Below are 26,373 nucleotides of genomic sequence, written 5' to 3' on the forward strand. Positions count from 1 at the left end.
TCATCGCACATCACTGCAAAGTAAAATAAAAAGTTTACCTGTTGGAGGTGTGCTTGTTGCCTGAAGCTATTCATTAAACATCATCACTATGGCTATTTCTGCTTGTACTGTTCCTTCTTGCATTATTTCTAAATGTCCAGCTGAATCAATAGCTCACAATATATCCATGTCTTGTTATTTTGACTGTTTTTTAGTACTGCTAAGAAAAAAGAAATCTCCCATTATTTAGTTGAAGCAGTGAAGCAGGAAATGTTGGGTTTGCATCAGCAGGAATTTAACACTACTGAAACATACTCATGCAAAGCTACTGTAGTGGAGTTCAAAAACAAACAAAAAAAACGTAAAGCTGAAAATGAGTCCTCTTTAAGCTTATATTCCCATTAAATATTTATATCTGCACAGAAGAAAAGTGTTCAAGCACTCATAGATGAAGCGTTTGTTTCAGTGATGAAGCTACAGTGGATATCAAACACAGAGCAAGATTATTTTACATAAAAGATGCCACTGTACTGTATAGTCTTTATGGTATATGTGCATCTCATTTACTAAGGCACCAGCTAATTGCATAAAAGTCTGCCCTATAGGCAAAGTCAGCTCTAACATGCCATACAATGGTGGAAACTACCAAATGTTCAGACATCAAGAAGCTTAGAAAAAACCTTTCAAAAAAAAGAGTAAAGTGATGCTAAAATAGAAAAACCCATCAATGAAGTAACAAGCTACCCAACATTTTTATAAGACTGTAATTTCACCATACCTCACAAAACCTATCTGAGCATGAAAGTGCATAAAATTAATGCAATGTGGAAGTTACTACATATTGTGAAATGGAAAAAGGTTTCTCCTGAGGAAAAGAATGGAGAAGTTGACTCAATAGACTCTCACTCCAGTCTGTGCCATATTGCAGTCATTGGACAACCCCTTTGGTGGTAGATAATAGATAAATATTGGGTTAATTTATACAGTTAGGATCATAGTGATCATTGACGTTTATGTCAAATAAAGATTATTAAAGTTTATTTCACTAATAAAAAAAGCCACCAATACCACAGCTTTCATTTAGTATACTTTGACAAATTGGCACCTTCTCTTGAGAGCCGGAGGAATTCAAACGCAAAATTGACCAATGCAAATTGTGACTGCTAGTAAATCCAGCGGAATGCATAATCAACCACATTTATCAAATTTCATTTCACTATTTATGCAATCCTTCTTTCAATGCATGTGCAGAAAATAAAGAAAGGCACATTTAATTAATTACACGTAAGGGCAAGGTACTCCTCAGACGACAAGTACACTGGTCTTCCGGCTGCTGTTTGATAAATTGCATGCATAGTTCTCTGTGTACTAAAGGCTTAGTCAAATCTGGCCCATAATGGTCCTCTTTTAAGTACTGCACTGACTGAACACATGCAGCTTGAGTTTTGATATTTTTGTGTGCCCACATTTCACTGAAAAACATCCATTTATGTCACTTAAATTAATTCATTTGATGTGACTGCTCAGGCAAATAACACCACTTTTAGTTTTGGGAAAGGTCATGGTCGGTGGTTGAATATTAGAAATAATTGTTGACACACACCTAAAATACCTAAAACTCCACATCCACAGTTTGCTGACATATGAACATAGGGCTTAGAAGGCTAACTTAACCACGATGTAGTCAGGCAAGTACGAGTGCTGAAACCAATCAGGATTTAATGGGTGCCTGGTCAAATGTTTCAGCTTAAAAAAAAAAAAAAAAAAAAAAACTTCTCAGAAGATACTTTGCAAGATTTGAAAATGATGTGTGATGGCAAAGGGTGGCAACACAAGCAATCTGTTTGCACACTTGAAAACTACCGGTGCTTCAGGTGTATTACTTGAATTTATATTATGTTACTGTTGACAGTATTTTCAATTACTGTGTGGTAAAGTGACTTGGACTTGGCAGTGTAGAACATTCAGGTGGTGCTATCATTGTCATTACATCCCATTCAAAGCGGGTATGGGTACTGTACACATTTCTCCCAAGCCCCCAGGAAGTGCACAAGGCTTTGAAGCCCATTTCACATTTTGACCAAACTGTAAAACTACAACTTCTGGGTTCACCTTTGGTATTTTCCTCACACAATCATGGGAGAAAGAGCAGCCATAAAACAGTAGATAAGTGTTTATGAGCATCACATCTCAAGCAAAATGGCTCGTTTCACTATCATAATTTGATCAATTTGGTCCAATTTTGGATTCCATTTGGAAAGTCTCGAAGAGCTGCACAAGTTAACTACTTTATCCCGATTCAAGGTAGTGGAGGGTTAATCTGGAAATTAGCTGACTCAGCCGGCGAATGTTTCTGGTGCACACATGCTGTATGGGTCCAGCAATCAGGAAGTGTGTCATTTCTTTACAGCAGAAAGTGGATTTCTTGGCCTCATTCGCTACTGAACAACTTCCATAGAAATGAATGGAGCCCTGCCTGTATCCAGATCTTTTTACACATCCATGGATTCTCCAAGCTGTTTAAATGAGTTATGACAATGTAAAAGGGAATGTGTCTTTATCCTTCATATTAGTATGATGGGATTGATTTGATTTGTGTTTCCCAAATACAAATGCAATGAGAAATGAAAAAGCAAGCTAGATTTTCCATTCAAATTGCTAACTACTTGTACTTGCTTAAATAAATAAATACAGCTAACATATACTGAGGAAATAGAAAGAGTTAAAGGTACAAAATAATTGCTTTGGTAAGTTTTGGGAATCCTAAATTTCATAAACAAAACTAACTTGTTCTCTGGCTTTTTTGACCCATTCATAAACTTCAACTGCCTCCCTATTTAGACTTTAAGGCACTAATAATGTCATGCTTTCAGTTTTTCCCCCCCATGCTGGACAAGAGTCATATGTCAAACTCAGAAATCCTATAATATATTCCACATATTTTACATATAAATGTAAAATGAATGAATAAATGAATGAATGAATTAATGCCTTTTTAAAAAGATGTGTCATTTTGTGGAATATAGTTGGTCTGATCCTACTCTATTCAGTTCAGCTCCTCTATGACTGGGCCATCTCATTCCCCAAACCCTTTGTTAAGAAGCATACAAAAACGTGAAAAACAATTACGGCTAAGCTTCTTTCCTATAATGAATCCAGTCCCAACATTTGTGGTAATTGCTGCCATTATTATGTGCTGTTTGTATGTAATTAATGTGCGATAAGTGCTTCTGCACAGTCAGAAATAAATGACAGAACAGATTTTTGGTGAGATACTGTATTTAGATCACAGTGATTTTTTGACCATTAATGATATGAATAGTTTAAATCATCTATCAGCCCTTAATATTGAACATATCATTAGTAGAATACTCTGCAACATACTATCAATGCTGTTATACTTTCAGGGTGATACTGTATGTTTTGTTTGTTGAATATACATTTGATTAGTTTTCGAGCTATTTGCTTTTGGTATTTTCATATAATGAATCAATTAACTGAATGAGTTTTAACAAAAATAAGAGAAAAGGGAACGATGTACTGCTATCTCAAAAAGCTTTTGGAAGGTGATTTTATGGGCAACACAACCACTGATTAACCTTGGCGCAAAATCATCTTGCTTTCACAAAAGTGGCAATTGAGAGAAGTCTCATCACATATGAAATAATTCACAAAGTTCTCTTTGTTTCATTAAAATGTTGAAGAGCTGAGATGAAGTCACAGCCTTAACTACTCTCTTTAGAATTACAGTCACTTAGTTTTTTCATCTCAACACTTTATGCCCTTGACAATCTCTCAGTTTTTAATCTACTGCAGGATTTAACCTTCTTAACTGGGTTGTGAATGCGTGTTTAGGTCACATGTTGTAATCCTGTCATTTTCAACCGCTCTGAATTCCTTTTATACTCTGTGCATACCATACCTTCTGCTGCTATATCATACTTTACTGATCTTGTTAGAAATGTCATTTTTTTATACTATGGAGCAAACATATCTGTAATGACAAATATCACAAAGCAATAAGTGTAGTTTGAGTCACATTAAAACACAGTGGAATTAAAAGATTGTGGAAATCTCAGATCCTGAATGCAGAATATGCAACCTAAATTGACCCTAAAAATTAATTATCTCTCATTAAACATCCTCACACAGCCTCCATTGATAGAATCTGCACTTAAATCAGTGAAAGATTCATATTTTCTAATGACAATTAACTAAAGTTTAACTAAAGAACTAATTAATATTGCATTAATGAAAATACTTTGGTGGAATATATATCTGCTGGGGAGTTTTGCAGATGTAGATCTCTTATTTCCTCTCAAACAATATCCTTGATTTTGCCTTATTATGCAAAACACTAATGAAAATGAATATTCCTCCATTTAAGTTATTTCTGCATGGAGCCTCATAAGTGGACCGACTGATAACAATATTACTGACCAGCTACCCTTTTAGTAGCTCAGACTTTAATTAATAAAAAGTGGAGGTGAGTTAATAGATCAAGAACAACTAGTTAAAGATGTTATTCTGTCCTCTAAGAAGCCTGTCTGCACTTCTCTACAGCAATTACATCTTCTAGCTCATTTTTTTGTGGGCCACACATATAAGTAGAATACAGAGTAAAATTCATTATATTCAACTTAATTCATCAACTAAGTATTCTCTCTTCTCTTCATGCTATAATAGAAGAGAGAATAGTGAATCTACTAGAGATTCAGTTTAGTGAAATGAACACATTACATATATTATGCATGAATGCATGTGTGTGTTTTTTTCCTTAACAGGGGCATCAAAAGTAATAATGTCAAGAGAAAGGGTGTCTTAACAATACAGCTGTCAACCTATCTAATATACATATGCTTTATAAGCCAATGTTAACCTGCAAAGGACCTTGCATTGACTCAAAGGCCTTTATGTGTTCACAAAGATAATAGAGCTCAATGTGCATGGAAGATGGAAACCAAGAGGCTTACAAAAAGTTTTCAATAAAATAAAAAAAATAAAAAATCAATCAGGTGTAATTCTAAGTATAATACAATAAGACAAAGCTCAGACAACAACAGCATGGATCCAATTTTGAAATACTGCCATTTTCCATGTGTTGTAATTCCACGATACATTAAATATTTAAAACAAAAAACAGTGTGATGTGTTAGGTTATACAGTATTTATCTCCACTCTTCCGGCTATATTTTACAGCATGTGTGTATCCTGATAGGCAAAACAGCACGTTTCCTTCAGTCTTCCTTCACTACTACCCTTTATTCTTCATGACTGAGTGAGATTCGGCTCTGTGTTGGTTGTATTACTGCGAATGATTTTGCCAAGACTGTGTTTACAACAGCTTTTGTCATAAAGCCTCCATTTGTCTTTTAAACATCGAGATTTAAAGTAATACTATAGGATGTGGATTTAACCAGTGCAGGTGTTGCTAGCATCTCCAGTGGATGTATCATTATCATCCAGGGTTATTTCTACTTTCTCTGCCGTGTGTGCATAATCATAAACAAAAGAAGTAAATGTGTTGTTTCAGCCAGATCCTTTCCCTGGCTCAATATAGTTTAATCCTCTTGTCATCTGATGTCTTTCCTCATGGGTGGAGCTTGAACAATAGGATTAATATTAACTACTGTGTGTAGCCTCAGATGGAATGGTTAAAGAGTAAGAATTATGAATAGTCCAACCCTTGTACTGACACGATTCATTTTGCCCTTTATTCTGAGATTACTATCCTGAGCACTGATCGGGGCCAGTGTGGTCCTATCAGGAGAGTGGCTGGATGGGATGGAAATGAGGGATATAAGGGATGAGACGTACATGGACAGACTCTCTGGAGTGTGACAGATGTCTGCTTTTGTCCCTTCACAATACGCTTTAATTCTTGAAAGAAAAAAAAAACCCTCATCTTCCAATCTCATAGTATCTAGAATCTAAAACAGATGGTTTACATATATTAAAACTGCTAATGGCACCTATTTCTACAATTTATGTCAACTGTGATGACGATACTGTTGTGGGAAACTGAAGTACTGACCTTTGTTCCTTCCCTCAAACCAAATGACACCATAATCTGACACCATAATCTCCTGGAGATTCATTCTCAGCTATCTAGCATAAACTGTATAGCACTGCCCTCTATGTTTTTAAAAATAATGAAATAAAAATGTGACACAGGTTTACTTCTAATTACATAACATCTGTTTTGTTGCTGTGGCATCAGATGTCCAGCACCTGATATCAAGGACATTTCACTGAATTTCATTGAAGTCAAAGCGCTGTCAATTTGTCATTACTATGCAAATTGAGCCTTGGCACACATATTCATTGGGTTTCCATGGAAAAGGGGATTAGATAAAATGGCAAAACAAAAGTGATAATACACTGTATTGAATCTAAAATCTGACTGCATTGTGAATTGGCGTTTTTCTATCCCTGAGTGTTACTATGACATGATAGAGGTCTCACTATCCTGCAGAATGTAGCCTAATGTTCACTCAGCTGTGACGAGAACTAATGTGAGCTTTCTCTTACATTCAACTCCCCTTGGAAAAGGCATCCACATGAGGAAACTGAGCAGCTGAGTGGGTGCGTAAATCAATCTGCTGAAATGACAGGAAAGCATTTCAATTCAACTTTGCTGTTGCTTTTGTCGAACAGGTGCAAAACCAACATTTACTACAAATGGCAAATATTTTAAAGAAACTTAACAAGATAACTATACAGATAAATACTGAACAAAGTCATTTCCCCTTAACGTGCAGACAACATAATCCTTAGGAGCCGGGAGCTAAATCAAAACTGGTCCTGGTGTTAAGAATGTCCTTGACCTCAATCCAAATCCAGATTTGGCAATACAGATTACAACCGAGTATTTATTTTTTTGTTATTCTTTATTATTTTGTTCCTATATGACACAACTTGCACAACTAAAATAAACCTACATAAAAATGCATGAGGGAATCTAGATATGTTTTGACAGTATCATAAAAATGAAGCCCTCTTCTCAGCTTTCCTTATTTTTATCTTATACAGTATATAGTGTCCTTGTTTTTGGGGTAATATCCATGACAACAGGAGTGCCAGCCTGTATCTGCCATGACAGGGAGCGGGTAGGAAACCTTTCTTCCTACCCAGCAGGAATAAAAAGTCCACCAGCAGAAGCACTTAGCACCTGCAGAAAATCTCATGAATTGAAGCTAAATGATGGGTTTTAACCTGGTGTGGCTATATTTACAATCCTTCTCATTGGAGATAGTGTATTTTTTATTAACAGATCTGTTTAAATATAGGTTTATCTGTACCAACCTGGAACCTTTTGATTGGTTTGGGGATCCCTGCAATCCTCCTCCTTTAGGATGCAGGAGAATTTTGGTCAACAACCTCAACTAAATGGAAAGAGTTTAGTTTTAGTTCATGACAAAATCTTGGAAAGCATGATTCCCAGTCTGCCTCTCTAATTATTGCACACTTCAAGTGCACAGCTCTCTAGGCCTGTTTCCTACTACTCCCTTTCCCTATTACCATCACTTCCCCATGCTGCTCTCTAAGTTTGATTAAGTATAGTCCAGTGGGGGTGTTTCAGCACAAACTTGATACATGACCGAGAGCTGACTTCACTCAGCTGCGTCAGAGAAACAAAGATTTTGAGCCAGCATTCCTTTTCCCTATTCCCACCTCACATTCATCACTTCATTAAAATCTGGATATGCACAATCTAGATGAGAGGTCTAAAAACGAAAAGTGTGAATGAGTTACTGAGCCTGTTGGGCTTTGCCGCCAATTGTCTAAAGACAATCAGCATGAGGGATTTATCCACAGAGAAGCTCAGGCTTTCACGACTTTATATGAAAAGTATCTCCAAAGCAATCTTCACTGAAATCTGCTATTGCCAACCATAATCTCAAAATTTGTTTTCCCCCTTTATAGAAAAAATCTCAGCTACAAAGATTAGATTTGACCTCAGCAACATGCTGTTGAACAAACTATTTTTTTAAACATATAAACTGGTATATCATAATAAATATCTTTGCATACTGTGTCAGAAAAATACCACTGTCAAGGTAAATTACTAGGTTTGTGATGATGTCAGTAAAGCTCGAATATTAAAGAGAATAGGCTTGTATCAGTGAGAAATACATGTTTTCAAGTGGCATATAAGCACAGACTCTTAAGTGCCAAACACTGCCAAATTGAGAAGTGCTTATTATTTAAGGGGACACATTATGCTCATTTCCTGCTCTATATGTTTATGCTGGGACTTAAGTAGAGTAGCTTTGCATGAGTCACAGTTCAAAGAGCTACTTATTTATCTTATACCTGTCCTTTATGCAGCCCCTCAGTTCAGCCCACTCTGTTCTTTCCAGAGGCCTGACAACCCTCAGCCATATCAGAGTTGTGTTAAGTTACCGCTGACACAAACCCAACATTTCCTGCTTCACTGCTTCAAGTTCAAAGCTTTTAAATTGCTTCATTTTTTGAGATGTTTATTGTGAAGAATTTACAGGAGATTGAATGTGTTCCTCACCAAATTAGCAGAGCTTCAGTGGCAGAGATTGAAACAGTCACATGTGGAGATACAAACATAGACAGCTGCAGTGATGATGATGATGTTTGATGAAGAGCTGCTGATGACCAGTACACCTCAGGTAAACAACTTACTATACCTTTGTATACTTTGCCATGCTGGTGTAATGGAAAAACACTCACAGCATGCCAGCTCGACTTGAGTCATGGCTCGATGTGTCTACACCCGAAACCATGGAAACATGCCAAAATATTAGCATAGTAGCATTGAACTCGCTTGCCTTGCATAAAGCTGATGACCATATTGAGAAATCTATCAAGCTAACATCCGCATAGACATGGGCTTGAGCTGGAAGTAGAAACAACTGTTGGAAATTGAGTCTGATGGCAGTGCCTTTGCTCATTATTTGACACTTTGACCACAGTTGAGATTACTGTAAGATTATATATATTACTGAAAATAAGAAGAAAGCATACTACGACCCAGTGTTCAATACAACCAATGACACAATATGTATATGAAGTATGTTTACACAGCTATACATGGCCCATATTGTGCTGAGTGATTGTAAATATAATGGCATCTACAGCAGCAGTAAAGGATAATGGCAAGTCATTTAAAAAGCTAAGTGTGGCAGGTTTGTGTAGGAGACTGAGCTCTCACATAGAAATGTCTGTTCACATAAAACACAGACTGCTTGATTTTTTTCCAGTGGAAAACCGAGATGACAGTTAATGTGCTGTAAATGGCTACAATTCACATTGACAGACTCTGTGACCATTACATCTAGGGAATTCAGTGTTTGTGTTATTGGGATATACAAATAAATGTGATGTTATACTTTATGTATAACCAGAATAAATTAAATTCTATTCTAATTTGAAATCTTAGAAAATGGCATCTTTGGGTAGTGTATCTTCAGGATTGCTTTTTCCAGAGATTTGGACATCTGTCAGATAAACCATTTGAGGAGTATTATTCAGAAATTGAAAGAAAAAAGCAACCACCAAAAAAATAAAAAAAACATTACAGGATATACACATTTAAAGTAACAGAGAAAAAAAAAGACTGAGTGCAGCCTCTTCTTCTCTGGCTCTGTATAACAGTTCACGCCTGGGACACATTGCCTGCGGAAACTCTTGCTTTCCATTTCGGCGCCCATGTTAACAGGTTAAAGCACTTACACGGCCCGCGTGCAGCAGACCGTCATCTAGAGGTTCGGCGTCTCGCCTGTTTTTTTCAGAGTGACGTTTGCAGTTTTCATCAAAAATAGACAGAGAGGATGATTTGATGACAGTCACATTGATATCACACCAGCAACATTACACCTTCCTCTATAGTTTCAATGTATCTGTAGAATATGTCTCAGACATGAACTAAACAAAGTGTCACCATGGTGGGTGGGCCTGTATACCGGGGCAGGGAGCCTGTCTGGTGGGGAACTCTAATGCGGACAGTTGGTAGCACACAGTTTCTCTTCTTGACTCCTGCTCTGTGATATTAGGTCAAGCTGGTACTTCTGCCTGTCGTTTTACTTACTCCAGTCAGAGATTCGATGTTGTTATTTCCCTTATTTGTTGCCAGTTACCCTCCTGACTACCCTCCTCCATCAGTGAGGCGGTTTGTTTGTCTGTGTATGTTTGGCTCGTTTGGGGAACTCGGTGTTGTCATAGAATGACTTTCTTCACATGGAGCAGTGACAGCAGGGGTTTAACTGGCGGAATAATCAATATGATCAATAAAAAAACCTGTCCAGCATGAGCAGTGTATGTGGCAGACACAGAGGTAGCTCCAACTAGCTGCAGCAGCAACACTGTCTGTATGGACACCCAGACATGTGAGCTGCACTACTCAGGTAGATGTAAATGGACTGTACTTAAATGCTAAATGGACTGTACTTATATAGCACCTTTCTAGTCTTTACGACCACTCAAAGCGCTTTACATTACATGTCATTCACCCATTCACACACATTCATACACTGATGGCAGGAGCTACCACGCAGGGTGCCAACCTGCTCATCAGGGGGAATTTAACCATTAATTCTCATTCATACACCGTTGGCAGGAGCAATTTGGGGTTAAGTGTCTTGCCCAAAGACACATCGACATGTGGACCGCCAATCTTCCAATTGGAGGACGACCACTCTACTTCCTGAGCCACAGCCGCCCTGTACACAGTGTGTTCCCGGCCCTAGAACAAGAGCTGAGTGACTTGACACACCTAATTGATATTTACATTCACCAATTACTAATTGACCCCAAATTGCTCAGGAGGTATGTACTGCACAATACTTATGCTTTATTAGTTTAGTATATCATCTAAAATTACCTTTCAGCAGATCACACTGCATAATTTCATATTGACTTTTGGTCATATCACCCAACCCTACTTCAGACATGTTTCATTGCATTTAAATGTGTTAAAAACAGTCTACTAATTTGATTGATTAGAGAAAACAAGTTGGTTTCTCTGACACAGTCAATGCACAAAGGAAAGCTTAAAGGAATGCAACAGACAATACCCGTGTCTTGTATACATTATACCTGTAAAATGGCACAAGCACAGTGAAACGTTATGTAAAATATCAGGGAAATATCGACCATATTCAATGATCTCACTCTTGGGAAGCAGTTTTTTTAGTTTTCATGTAAAATGTTTTGACAGACCAACAAATAGTGACATTTGTACTAGCTGATCGTTATTGCCAGAGTTCACAATTAACTTTTGTGTCCATCGGCCAAATGGCTGGTGAATGTTCAAATTTTACCAGCAGCTCAATACATTACCATTGTTTGTTGGCTGGTGAGAGAAGCAAATCTACCAGCTACTTGCATATTTTATCAGCATTTGGCTGGAGACTGGTGAGCCCGGGTTATTGCTAAACATAATTAAGAGAACAGGCGCTTGTTCCCTTACCTGCTGTCACAATATAGAGTAAAGTCCTGGCCAGAAATAGTTGCTCCACATTTCAATGGAAAAGGAAACTACCTTTAAAGAAAACAAAGATTACACAGAACTAGGACTATGGTATAGCTGAAGCTTGGAACTTCATCTTTGTGTTTCTCAAGAGATTACAATCAGAAAATAACAGAATCACACCAAGAAGCCACATACTAGATTTACTACATACCACATACTATCAGAGAACTACAGATCTTCTACAACCTTCAGTTCTTTTAAATCAAGGCAAAAGACTTTTCTTTTCTTTTCAAATCTGAGGCTTTTGATTAATGTCTTACACTGCACCGTAACTTTAACTCTCCTGTTTCATCTGTCTTATTCTATTTTAGCTTATCTAAAACTTTTTTAAGTTGCTTTTATATTATGTCTTTATACCAACAGTGAGGGATCATAACTATTTCTACCTGATAGTATTTTTGTTCCACTATCATGAGAAAATTGTGCTGTAGCAGAAAGAGTTAAAAGGCACAAGCCAAACTCAGTCTCAGAGTTAAATGAACAGTGACAGTTTTATTAGCCAAGAATAAATTAGCTTTATATAAAAATTCAGAATGGAGGAGCAAACAGCCAAAAGTTGAGTGTAATCACCAGAGGAGCTGAAGCAACCTTGCAATATTACCCTTCATCTTGAAAAACAGTCAAGTCAAATAATCATATCTACACGGGCTAAATCCATATCGTAGTTTCTATTATTGTATAATTCTAGTCACATGTTCTGGAGATTAATTCTCTGTACTTGCATGACAAGTTCTGCAGCAGATCAAAGGTTTGCTGATAAATGTTATCATAAACGACAGATGTTATAGGATGAACACAGAGGCTTTTCCTATCATAGACGGATTCTGTCTGTGAAACTTCACTAAGACCTGCTCCTGTGACTAGAGATTGATGTCTTCATGATTTTTTTTTGTGATAGAAAATGTCGGGATGCTGTCCCGAGGGAAGAAAGCCTCTCAGTAGCATATATGTAGGGGAGTCAGCATGCATATAAGGAAATAATCTGTTGTCACAAAATGCATAGCCCACACAATCCTCCCTTACTCCCATCTGCACAGCTTCAGCCCATCCAGAGTGACGTCAATGTGCAGATTAGTGTTTTTTTTTTCTCCATCCTTTCCCATCTCTTCCCTTTTTCATGCCTAATCTGGACTTTTCATGAAACCTCTGCGATGCTGCATTCACTGCCTATAAGATGGCTTTGAATAGCTCTAGACATAAGAAATGGAAGAATCATACTATAAAGTCAAAGCATTTATTTAGGATTTTAGAGTCAAGGCTTTAAATTAAAAGAAAAAGAATAGGATTTTGAGTTTGTTAGATTAAAGTATATAGTCATTTACATTTAAGAATCGAAAGAAATCCTCACGACTAGAGAAAATATAGAGGGCTTAAATATATTAATGTTACATGAGATTAAGTTTTAGGGTCCTGGTAAGTTAATAAACTGTAATATATGATGATTTTGGGGGATGTAGTTTTTTGGTGCTCTTAAGTTGTATTACATTATACTGAGAGGTGTTTCTACTATATTTAATCTACTCTCATTGATATAAATGAGTTGGACAAAATATTAGAAACACCTTTCAGTTTGAGGCAATGTTATTCAACAGCACCACAAACTAAAGGCTCTAAAACTGACTATAAAGTTGAATCTACACCTCAACAGTTTTTGTGAATATTTCACCCTTGATACAGAAATGAGGAGACATACATTATTAAAGACGTATTCTCACTAGACGTTTCTAGTGAGCGGACAAAGAACAATATCTCCTGTCTTACCATCTCAGATTTGGTTTATCTTGCTGCTAGTGAAAGTCATGCTGATCCTACATGTTTTTTAGTACCATCACCTTGATGTACTGAACATACTGTATGGTAACGCAGAAAACCACAAGGGCAGCTAAGAGTTTTATCTTTAGGTCACAGTGACGTTGAATAATTCGACTTGCTCAGGTACTCCAAAAAGGGTCATTGCTTGCAAAAACTGTAAAGAATCAGAAAGTTGGTACATGAAAAATCATCTGTGCACAGCAGCGTTACTCTTGGAAGCTTAAACCTCCTGTGATAAACCATGAATGCAGAGATAAGTGTCATGTATAGTATACAAGGCACTTCTCAAAGTCTTTAATAAGGAGGCTAATGTTGGGACACAGTGGCAGAGCAATTGTTATTACTCAGCAGCCGTGTTTGAACACGATAAGCAAAATTGCATAATCCACATTAGCATGAAGGAAACAGTGAGGCGAGAATACACTAAAACTGCTGATAAAGCCTGTCAAGAAATTCCTGCTTATGCTGGCTGTTAATTTCAGAAAAAAAAGGTTCTGATATTAAAATACTATATCCATGAAAAATGTTAATAGATAACATTTTTGGAATGGGAGCATGTGACACTATTTGACAATATTGTAGGCCAACTGTACAGTAGATCACAAAGACGAATGTGATACTTTCTCTAAGTAGCCCGTCTTGGGAGAACTTTCTGAGTAAAGCTCCTCTTTTTTCCTATCTCTCCAAACCACCAGCTGCTGAGTGAATCAGAGTTGCTCCAAACTCCCACGCAAGCCAAAGACATCAGCAAGGAAGTCTACATCTGTGTATGAAGGACTTGGGGGTAGAATGGGAAGTTACTATACTGTTTGAACTTCCTTGCCCCAGGCGTTAAGTTGTCTCTACTAATCACAGGGTTTATCATTTGATCATTTGAAGCATTGCTGCATGAAAACGCAAATGTATTATAGCCATATAGGCAAAGGAGAGTTTCCTTTTGCTTCACACGCCTTGATTCTCTCCCTTACTACTTTCCATGCAAGAGGTTGTTGTGGTAGAGCAGAGGGGGAGGACAGATTTATCATGATGGTTACAGATTCTGTTGCATTATTTGCATTGTGGGAGCCGTATAGTCCGCCCTGTGTTCCACCCCTTGGGCCTGAGGCTTCCAGGCAACAAGTCATCTTGGATGTAAACCCCATAGTTGTAGAAGCAAGCTGTTAATAAAATATGTTAATGGCTTTCCAATGACTGGTTCCCTGCAAACACCACATTTTAGCCTGTCCAAAATGTCAAAAAAAAAAGATTTGGTTTCACACATTTACCTGAACGACAGATGGCATGTATGCTAATGCTCAGAATATGTTATTCTCTCATATGTGGCTTATCACTGTCTCAGACATTTCAGGGTGTCACACTATTGGGATGGATGCCTTTGAAGAAACTAAAAGCCAGAATTTCTTTCAAGATCAACACCCATACCTCAATGTGAAAAGCAAATGCGTGCACAGTTGAAAAGTGTAAAGCTGCTTCAGACTTGCTGTTGGAAATTTTGTAGCTTAAGTGTCTGAGGCCTGTTAAATAATAGCATAACACGTTTATTCAGCTCCTTTGTGAAACAGCGCAATGTGATTTTTATTTAAGAAAAAAAAAAAAAAGGTTTGAACCATAGTTAAAGGATTATATCATCCTTTGAGATCTTTGCTGCTGAAACTTCTGCTAACAATGTTGGAGGTGAATGGAAGAGTTTGCACTGCTCAAAGAATTTTACATTTGAAAAGTCAGTATCAGGAAACACTGTGCTGGTTGATCCATGACATACTTTTGAGTTTTCTATATTTGGTCCAAAGTATGCTCAGTAAAAACTGTAACCAGGACAGTTTGTTACTCTCCATGAACAAAAACTATCCCCAGTGACAGATTTGATTTGGGTGAACTGATCCTTTAATGACAAGGTGAAATAAAAACTAAATTTTCAAAGTTCCTGTCTCCCTGTGTTAATTATTCTTTTAGCCCTTGGTTTATGGCATGTCAAATGTCTATTCTACTTCATGTACTTTTTTCTTCCAATAAAATGTTACTATATATATTTTACATCATGAAATTGAAGGCATATACATTTATGTATCCAATGAAATGTGATTTTGGGTGACTGGCTAACCCCACCTTTAAGTGCTACTGCTCCTTGTCAGTTGTAGACAGTAGAGCAATACAAGGGGGTAAGAGGTGTGTCTGGATCTCAATTGGCAAAAAAATGTGTTTTCATGTCCAGAGGAGGGTAGCTGTGCTCTAATTTATTAATTAATAACTGATTCATTTTTCCCTTTTTGTGCACCTCCTGATCTAACAACCCTGGTGAGGGAGATGTGGGAGGAGGCCAGTAGTCCTCTTCAACTCCACATTGCTTTGTGTTCCCTAATCTACACCCACTTTTGCAAGATCCAATCAAACCAGAAGAATTTAATCAAATCTCTCTGCAATTATATCCCACCCACTTGTTTCATTTTACTTGGAAATGCGTCACATTATGGAAGCTAAAAAAGCACTTTGCTCTACACATTTACTGTAAAGCCTCTCTACTTAATAATCAGATAATAAACTTCAAAATTCCCTAAAGTCCTGCATGACCCCACAAAGACCTTTTAAGGTCATTTTGATTTTTCAGTAAAAGCTATTTCATTTTTAGCACAGCGGTCCACATATACAAAGCTGGCTGAAGGCCTTCGACAAAAGCTGTCATTTCTGGGTCACCAACCTGTTTCAAGTTTTAATATGGCTCTTTCATCACATTAAATGTAATTTCAAGTTACAAAAGATCCCGACCAAAAGGTGCATATAACAAAAATTATACTTTAATTGAAGGTGATCACTGAAGGAGACACACGGTATCTATGATGGCTGTAGGGAAAAGTCCTAGAATCTGTTTTGTTTTTTGTTTTTTTCTTCTACAGTGAAGCTATTCGTCACCATCCAGCCACATCTGCATGGTATTACTGCCCTAATGTTGATCAAAGTCCTCACAACTACGGTAAGAGATCAACCAGAGACTCAAAGCAGTTCTGTGTTGCAGTGCTGTGTGACACTGGGTCCAAGTGAGCTGCACTCTCTCATTCTTTATGTTACTATCTAAAAAGCAATTAAATGTTATATTTTTCTACAAACTGCAGCCCCCACAGTGTTTGGAGTAGTGGACTGTCGCATCAGAGATATCAGTAGAATACATAATAGAGTTTAAAGATGAATGGGGTCCTATCAGCTGCAGAGGACGGTGTGATATTAAATTATGCTACCTCATGTCAAACCCAGTTTATTGAGCCTAGGTTTAGATTAATCACAAATAGCCTAGAGTAGTTTAGATTAACTAAATAATATATAATAAAGCATAAATAAAAACACAGTTAGAGACAGAAATCACAAAAGTAGACAAAAATTAAAGATGAGTGAAAAAAGGAAACAGCATTTGGGAACTCATATTTCAAAAGATACATTTTTAGGAGAGGTGAGTTTCATAACCAGGTAAATTAAAAACATTGACATCTTGAGGAATCTCGCTCTGGTTCTTTCATTTTGGAGTTTAAAAGCATTTAACAAGATAAATCCGTTAGGTTTCAAGCCATTCTTTAACTTACTCTATGTCATGGGTGCAGAATACACAAATGCTTTTTTTCCATTTTTCGTAAGAGCATTTGGAACAGAAGTCCTGAGAGTGCAAATAATAGTATAATAGTATTGTCCGGCTTTTTTCTGCATGATGAAGACACATATGTAGAACAGAGCAGCCTACGAATTGTCTTATATATAAAAATGTACCAATATAACAGCCGACAGGTTGCCAGAACAGGCCATCCTACCAAAGAGTCTAGCTAACTGTGGTGAGTCAGAGCTTTAAAGTTGCATGGTAAGCTGTGTCAACCACATGAGGACACTGAGCATATGTATGTACAGTACATGTATGCAGTCAACAACCTATATTTCACGTCCCTATAGGATTACCACTGAGGGGATATTTTGTGGCTTTTTCCAAGACAACACATATATGGTCTAATCTGCATCAAGAATACATTTCAGCTGAGGTAGTCTATTCTGGACAACGAGCATTTAGCAAGCACTCAATGGGCCTGTACAAGAGTTGAATTAAAATTAGCATCTAACATAGTATTTTTATAAATTGTGAAGAAAAGTGGACCTAATATAGAGCCCTGTGGTACACCCTTGTAGACGGATTCGCAAACAGAACATATATCATCATATCTAACGCACTGAGATGTACTACTGAGGTAGTTTGAGGACAAAGCAATTGAGTCAGAGAGTCCTGAGCTAAGAAACTTTAAACCATCATGGTCAGCTTTGGGTAGATCAATAAAGAGAAATGCAAAATGATGCTTCTTGTCAAATGCTACAGAAATGTAATTTTGCGTTTTTAGTGCAGCAGTTGAAGAATCAGCTGCTGTTTTTTTCTTCTTTTTCTAAAGCCTGATTGTTGTTTTAATAAAATGGAGTTGGTGTCCTTAAGTCAATCACTCAAGAGCGTCAAGAGTTTTAGTCAGTAATAATAAATTAGATATTGACTTATAGTTGGATCACCCCCTTTTAATGTAGGGAGAACAAAAACAGTTTTCAGTAATGTTTTAGTAGTTTCCTTATTTTCCACTGTAAGGTTAGAATAAGATATGCAAGAGGCTCTGCTACAAAATCAAATGCCAATTTCAAAAAGTAAGGATCAATAAGATTAGGTCATGAAGATTTTCTAGGATCTAACATTTTTAGGGCTTTAAGAACCTCCGGAAAAGAGAAAGGTATGAAATTAAAAGACTGACCAATATAAACTGGAACATACAGGGTTTCAGAGATGCAGAACAAGCAGAGTCAAACAGATAGCCCGAAGATATAAAATGCTTGTTAAAACAATTCAATAGCTCCATTTTGTCTTTGCCTTAGCCCAGGCCAAGATAAGCTCATGAATAGTGATGCTAGCTCAGAGGAAAACTAGGGGTTATCACGCCCCTTTACACTCCTGGATCAGGCATGTGTATTTATGATTTGTGTAAAACTACCATTAAAGAAGGTCCAGGCTGTATGGATATAAGGAATAATCTCTAATCTACTCTTTAATTAAAATGAAACAAATCAACCCTTCATTTAAATGTTTGAGATTACTCTTACAAATATCACATGGTTTTAATCTAGGGACCTTAGTGTTCCTGATAGCAGAAACTACACAATTGTCACTTACTGTAGGTCATTGAGAAAAACATCAAAGGCTGACAATTTATGAGGAACAATAGTCAGAGTCACATCAATTAAGGTGAACTTCTCAGGGAGGTTAAGATTTGGACAAGTGGGTAAGATTGTCAGAATCACAAAAAGATTGTACAGTAAATCGTCAGACACCGGCTAAGCCGCTCACTATAATTTAGTCTGGATAGAAAGTGCATCAAAGATTGCAATGCATCTTTTAGTGCAGATGGAGGCCTACTGTATAACACCCCACAGACGCTCTTAGTAATTTCCACATCCACAGCCAGAAATTCAAATTGCTTCCAGATTGATTCAGCCAGAACTATCCAGATGTGAACTTTTTTGGTCTGTCAGCCCGATAAGCATTACATCCATCTGTGTTTATATCTTTATTAATAACTGATTTTGTCAAGTTTCATATGCTTCAACAATGTCCACATCTGTTGATTTAACCCATATTCTAAATCACTTCCATTTTGGATAACAAGCTGACATTTTAATAATAATTAGACCAGACAGAGATTTAAAATCAGTTGGCTTCTGAATACACTGCAACTCAAGGTCAGGGTTCGGTTGCATGTTACTAGATATATGTAATAGTAAAACAAATCACCATTAGATGATGATACCTTCAACATTTCATACGATAAATCCAAACAAGATCTCTCATTGAGCATAAAATAGTTATGTAAAGCCAGAAAGTTTTGAAGGCAGGGTGAGTCTCCCTGGTAAGTTCATGACCTGTGTTAACTGCTTTGAGGTTTGCACAGATTGTACAACAGCCATAGAAGCAAGTGCATCCATGAGCAATGTTCAGCGGGCAGTACACATTGTTAGATGTACTCACCCGGGAACGATCACTTTCATCAGTCCCACACAGACAACAACGCGCAAAGTAAAGTCACGAGAAATGCCATTGTCTCTATCGAGAGAATGTGTGGGTATGTTTGAGAGCACAACAGGCCGCAGGCAGAGGAGTAGAGATGAGCAGAGGGGAGGAGGAGATGCGGCTGCTTGGCCAGGAGGAAAGGCCAGGTCATATTCAGAGCATTGCAACGGTTTGCATCCCAATTAGACTAAGAAGGAGATAGCCTCATTGTCTTCAGAAAATAAAGTTTGCAATTGCATTATGTAAATACTTTGCTTTACTTAAGGCTGCAGATGGTAACTTTGAGGAGAGAGAGGACTTAGCATCAAATTTGAAGAAGTACAACTGTCAGATCCCTCCCCCTCCCTCTCCGCTGCACTCCTGCCCTGCCTCCAAAGTCAGGAGTCCCCCCAAGAGGAGGCTGACGTGACCACGTCCACGTGCACGATCTGTAATATATGAACTACACTCCACACAGCTGATATAAAACGCTTTACAGTGACTTTCACATGGTTATACCTTACCTAGAAACTCAGAGATATGAGCTTGACCGAGCTGAGGAGGAAGGGGGAGGGGCCTGTGTGCGTGAGCAGTGATTGACAGCTGTCAGACGCTCCATCAGACACAATCCTGGCTCTTATTGGGTCTATTTTCCAACCGCGGTGGATTCTGGCAATTTGCAGTAGGAGCAGTAGGCGGGACTAAATGAGCCTGTTTTGTTTTTTTTACGTTTTTTTTACAGATTACTAGTTTCATGTAATGCTATCTTTACATAGTGACAGTCTGAGCAAATATGACAAAAAGATACTTTTATAAGACTTACCAACTGCAACTTTAAAAGTTATTCTAGAATCTTAGTATCTTAGAAATGAGTTAGTTAGAAATGAGTTATGGGCAAAAGGATCTGTACTTTTACAGCCATTTCCAGCTTATCTCTACTCTTGCTAATAGATAGTCCTGTGAGTAAAAAAAAAAAAGCATTATTTAAACAGTCACATTGACCGACCAAACAAACAATAGCATAGCAAAACAATGAAGACAGCTTCTAATCTGAGCATAATCATTTTATATAACTGCTGAAAGCTGCAGTGCTGATGCAAAGCCTGGTGATTGTTAGATAGTGGCATAACCACAACTCATTTCATATCCAGCTAATATCTCTTCTCACTTCCTGTTATTCAAGACCGGCCACCAGTAGCAGACAGGCACTGAGCGCCGGAAACCATCACATCGAACAGAGTGCCAGTGCCTGTTGAATCTGTCAAGACTGCAGGGATCTACAATCTACAAGCCAACCTGTGGTGTGAGGGAGAGCTTTATTAAGCAATGTGAACAAAAGGCTTAGTAATCTCCTAAAATCGTAAAGGTTTCAAATTTTAGGCTGAAAGAAAACATGATGAAATTTTTTTAATGTGTCAGATTCAAACAATTTTACCCACAGCGAGCCAATTGTAAGCATGTCATGTTACTTTTAGTTTATTTTCAACTCTATAATTTCACAGCCAATCACCTGAAACTGTAATATCAGTGACTTTTTTTTTTCATTTAACTTAACAGCTTGTATTCTTTAACTCTAAAAGTCACAACGGTGTGTTGGGTGGTGCAGTTTAAGTCAGTTTTCCATAATACTCTATATCCTCCTTTTGACACAGGAAACATGAGTCCATGAATGTTGATTATTTTACTCCATATCTGTGTTATATTCCTAATAGATTCTACTTATAGCAAATCACTATCTGTGCCATTTCCATAAAATCTGATTGCCTTGTAGTGCTCTTTGAACCCAGCTGTTCAGGCCTGAACCTAAAGCAGCCTATGACACATGCAAGGACTGTACATGCAACACTGATTGGGAAAAGATTAAAACAAGATATATAAATATGAGCATCTGAGGAGAGATGCATGATTGATTGTAGCTGTGAGAGTAAACAAGGATAGATAGCATTCATGTAGGGCACAAATGTGTATAAAATATTATATATATATATATATATATTATTGAGTAAGATACTTAATTTATTCGCAGCTTGCACTAAACAGCAAAAGGGAAATGCATTATAAATACTTTGGTTTCTGTTAGGCGAGACTGATCTAAGAAAATAGTCAAGGCCAGAGGATGGATATGAAAAAATAAAGTCAACTACTCTTACAAGAGAAAAGAAAGATTGAAAGAGCTGCAATTTTATATAATGCCAATTCAACTTTTCAACACTTTTTTCTACAGTCTTAATCTCTTAAAAAAAATTTCTGAAGCTCTGTGAATCAAGTCTGTTCTTCTCTTAATGGCACTGTAATACAGCCAATAATACCATCCAGTGCCAACTTTTTCATTTCTTTTCTTTTTTTTTTGGAGAGTGTGGGTGAGGTCTGTAAGGACAAAAAAAAAAAAAAAAAATCCATCAAATTAGCCTGTAAAAATGTGAATGTAAAAACATACCCCCTCTTACTGGACTCTGAATTAAACAAAAGCATCATTTTCATGTTATAGTTATTTCTATTCACCCCAAACCTTAAATTCAGGGATTTAAAGATATATTATAGTTTATTAATTACTCCCCAACAATCAAAACATGTCGTGTTCAATTAAGTGACATCAGCTTATATGTTTTCTGTGGATGATTTGGTAAGTATTTCTGGGTGTCTGCTTTTAGTGTCTTTAATTCAGTCCACATAAATGTGTGATATTGCCCGGGGCAGCTTAAAGTAATAGTTCCAAAATTTTGTGAAATACACGTATGCACTTTCTTGGCGAGAGATGGATGAGAAGATCGATATCACTGTCATGTCTGTAAGGTAAATATAAAACTCACTAATTAACATGTACTATCTGGTTTGTTTCATTTGTATAAAAAAATAAAGTGTGAATTGGACACTTAGTGGGTAATGGTTATGGGCCAGACTTGGGCACAGTAACTTCTTGGAGTCTTGTCATCAATGTAATGTTGCCAGTCGACCAGCACCGAGAAACAACCTGGCACATAACCCCTCATAAAATCACGATGTGTCATTTTTTACACTTTGGTTTTTGTACAGATATAATAAACAAGATATGACAAGTCAGTTAGGGGGCTTTAAATGTGCTGGTAGGAAGATTTTGTTACCTTTGGACTGAGGCTGGCTAGATGTTCCCCTTCTGTTTCCAGTCTTTATGCTAAGTTATGTTAACTACTAGCGGCCTGCGGTTCCTTCATATTTACCACCCAAACATATGAGTGGTGTCAGTCCTCCTATCTAATTATTGGCAAGAAAAGCAAAGAAGCATATTTCCCAATCTGTGAAAATAAGTCATATCCACAGTTAGTTGACACTAATTAGCAAAATTGCAAATGTGCACTGCTATGTTTATGTTGCTACACCAATTAAAGCTCAGTGTTTTAAAGTAGTATCATTTCATTTAACACTGCAGGGATTTCTGACAACATTTCAAGCACACTGCTATTTAGGCTGTATTTAACAACTGCACATACATTAACACCTTATATCATACAGTATGTGATACTTTCACATTTTTGACACATTACAGCAAACTAAAGGTATTGTCAAAATTCGCTACTCTATTTTAACTTACATGATGATGAGTACTTTGAGATGTTTAAAGATCCAATTTGAGCCACTGCTATACAACTGGACTGTATCTTGGATTGGATTTGATTCCTCTATGAATGTTTGACCTACAATGCAAGCACTCTGGTGAGATCAATCCTCATAATGCTGTGTCTCCACTGATGCTGCAAAAGTCAATCAAACGAAACAGGTAGTCTGGAGGCTGAAAACACAGCTACATCAAAAATACATGTGCACTCCCTTACTACTGAATTATATAATTATATAATGGAACACCAATATACTGCATTTTTGATATAACAAAGCTCTTATAGCTGTTGCTTTAAAAAATGTATGTGTGGAGGAAATACAGTATCCCTGTCATTTACTAATTGCACTCTGCTGTGTGCACTCATATACTGTAGATATTTACTGTGTACTGTGAATGTAATAAATAGCTCCTGGGGAAACATTAAGCATACAGCCATTGAATATGTAGCCTGTTCTAGAAACAGTGACTCTCTGACATGCTCAGCGGTCAAACATAAATCCTAAACTAGTGAACTGCACTAGCTGAGGCTAGCGTGTAGGCAAGGCTGCATTAAACAGGGGGTCTGTTCCACAATTTCTAAAAGGGAAGCATATCTGGCTGACAGCGATGGACTGTAACTTAACTGAGAGAGTTTGACTCTAAAATGAAATACCGTATGCGTCATTTCTCAGAATTCTTGCTGACCTGACGGAAAATGTTGGGGAAAATAAAAATGTATGACATTTCATTGCTTGGGAGAGAGATGAGATTGGAATAACTGGCCGCAGGTATTCTCTTCAGTGAACAAAAATATATCTTAAGACACTGGTGCACTTATTGAAATAGAGAAGCCTTGATTTAGGTTGTTTTGTTTTCTTTTTCTAAAACCACACACACACACACACACACACACACACACACACACACACACACACACACACACACACACAAGAAAATTGCACACCAGTATAAATTGAATGTGATATCCAGAAGACAGCAGACATCAGTTTATATAAAGAATACTGCCTAGGGAAAAAAAGCTGACAATAAAGGTGAAATCCAAGGGTCCATCCACAGAATAAATCTATTTTCTTGAAATAATACTGACAACAAAAAACAACAACTATACAGTCTGTCTGTCTGTAAGTCAACTCAAATCTTCCCAGAAGATCAGTTAAATTCAAAACCCTTCTCTGTTTGTTTGCATTTGAGTCATTATTAACTACCGCATGAAAAAAAATCTCCCAGTCACTCAACCGTGACATGTAATGATCCAATACAATCTAACCCATTGTGACTATTTCAAATGAGCATGACTGCATTATTGAGGTAGAGCCCTAAATACTTTACACAGAGCGGGGCCTGTGTGTCGTTTGCCATCATCTCAGCAAGTCCAACCCAGAGGCATTTTTTTATCCCTTAACATTATGTTAAGCCCAACTGACATAATGATTTCCTATATAGGTTGGCGAAGGTCAAGAACACTTCAAAACAACTAAATCCTCAGCTAACAGTGCAGGTTAACAGGTTAGTGTGTAAAGCATGCTCCTCTCTGATGTTGGAGAAAGAAGAGAACTTTCTCATAAAGTCCTACAAACACCACAGTGTTACTGCCAGTCCACTGAGTCTGTGCCAGCTGAATGGACTCTTTCTATATTTCTCAGTAAAGGAATCAAGTGCCTGAATTGCAGTGCTGTAAAAAAAAAAGAGCTCTTAATGATGCATGACACCTTGCAGAAAACAAAATGCCCCCTGGAAGTCACAAGGGACTAAATGTGAGGACAAGCACTATCTCAAAAAGTAAGAGAACAGCTTTACATTCCTGTCAGCAAGTCATTATCTGTTGCAAATATTTGAATGGAGTGGCTTCCCCTAAATTGCAGTGCAACATCCCCAGTCTCATCATCACTGCCTCTCCCCCCCAAAAAAAAACGAAAGAAAGAAAAATACAACCCTGTAGTAGTAGACAGCCCAATAATTCTTTACAATATTCGCTCAAATCAACAATTTATGAAACATAACGAGAGCTGTGTTTTTTTTTATTTAAGCATGATCCCAACACGTCAGCGGAGGACACAGAGAGAAAAGACTGATGCCACCGCTGTGTTCTGAACAGACCGTGCGGGAAGGCAGACATCTGCATAAAAAAGACGCACTTTAATGTTCTTCTGGGTAACAACTGAAGAACTAACATCTGTTGAGCCCAGGTGCAACATCTGGTGTTGCCAAAGCCACGATGACCAGACCAGAGCGCCGAGCATTGCGCTTCAGCGTGCTTTAGTTTCTTGTGGTGCTCAGATTGGTGCTGTCATGCAATCCTGGTCGTGATAGTCAATGCAGATGAATTAAGACTTAATACATAACTAGGCCTCCTTCAACCCCCTCTTCTTGCCATTTTCTTTTTGAGCACACCGAAACACCGCGCATTGTGCAGTCTGAACTGAATCCGACCATTATTCATTGATTTCTCTCATACCACGACTTGGTTGGCACGGAGGGGGAAAGTTGGCAATAGGCAAGCAAGGTACCGATCGCCTCCATCCGGCTGTCCCGTTAATGGCCAGTTCGTATTTCACCCGTCACATATGAATCACTCAACTCACTGACAGTTAGGCTTTTTTTGTTAAAACCACACGCACGGATGGATCGGAGGGTCAACGAGAGGTTCCGGCTGCGTGAATAGTGAAAATGATATGACAGGGTCAGACTTACCGACGGCTAAATCCAGTAGATCTGCGCACAAGAGCAAGCACAATGAGAAGACGGTCATCTTTCCCTTATTTTGCAATAAATCCCAAACTCCATCTGCGTTTACATGCTCTCCGGGTTTCGGCTGTGTAATCCCCACCATTCCAGAGGTATGCGATTGAAAGGTGCCCCCAAACTATTCATGATGCAGCTCAAGTCTAAGTGGAGAAATCGGAGAAGTTGACTATGAATACAGCATTCAGAGAGGCGAAAATCGAGTATCAGATCCCGAAGAAAAAAAAAAAGAGAAAGCTTGACGGACTGATTGCGATTTATTGAAATGTTATATTTTTTTTCCCTCCCAGTTTAAACAATATGGAGCTGAGCTGAGCCGCGTAGCAGAGATAGGGCTCTGGAAAAAACGGAGAGGTTTGGATGAAAATGTGCTCCTCTCTCTCTCACTCTCTCTCTCCTCTCTCTTTCTCTACCCCCCTCCTCTCTCTCTTCCTCTCTCTCTCTCTCTCCTCCCGCCCTCCAGACAGACGCACAGTCATTCCTGATCACTCGCTCTTTTATTTCACACAATTTTCCCTAATCCTACCCTGGATTCAGACCCCTCTAAATCTGTCCATTAAGCCGATTTATTTCTGTTCGATTTTTTTTTTCCTTGCAAAAACCGGTTTTTAAAAAGTCTTATGCCATATAGCTTTTATAACAATACAAATAAAATCAGAATATTATAGCCTACAGAAAATAATGCAGTGGGCA

General features: G+C 37.8%; 1 protein-coding gene across 2 annotated transcripts in view; it reads right to left on the reverse strand.

The window, feature by feature from the left end:
* The window catches only part of igsf21a (immunoglobin superfamily, member 21a), a 168,799-nt gene extending 143,031 nt beyond the window's left edge, over positions 1-25,768 (reverse strand). For both annotated transcript variants that reach the window (XM_053316191.1, XM_053316192.1), the window contains exon 1: positions 25,630-25,768. In XM_053316191.1, coding sequence (XP_053172166.1) covers positions 25,630-25,768 — 139 coding nt within the window. The remainder of the gene's footprint in view (positions 1-25,629) is intronic.
* Between the last annotated feature and the right edge of the window lie 605 nt (positions 25,769-26,373).

Source organism: Scomber japonicus, chromosome 3, assembly GCF_027409825.1.
Source record: "Scomber japonicus isolate fScoJap1 chromosome 3, fScoJap1.pri, whole genome shotgun sequence".
Classification (NCBI taxonomy): Eukaryota; Metazoa; Chordata; class Actinopteri; order Scombriformes; family Scombridae; genus Scomber; species Scomber japonicus.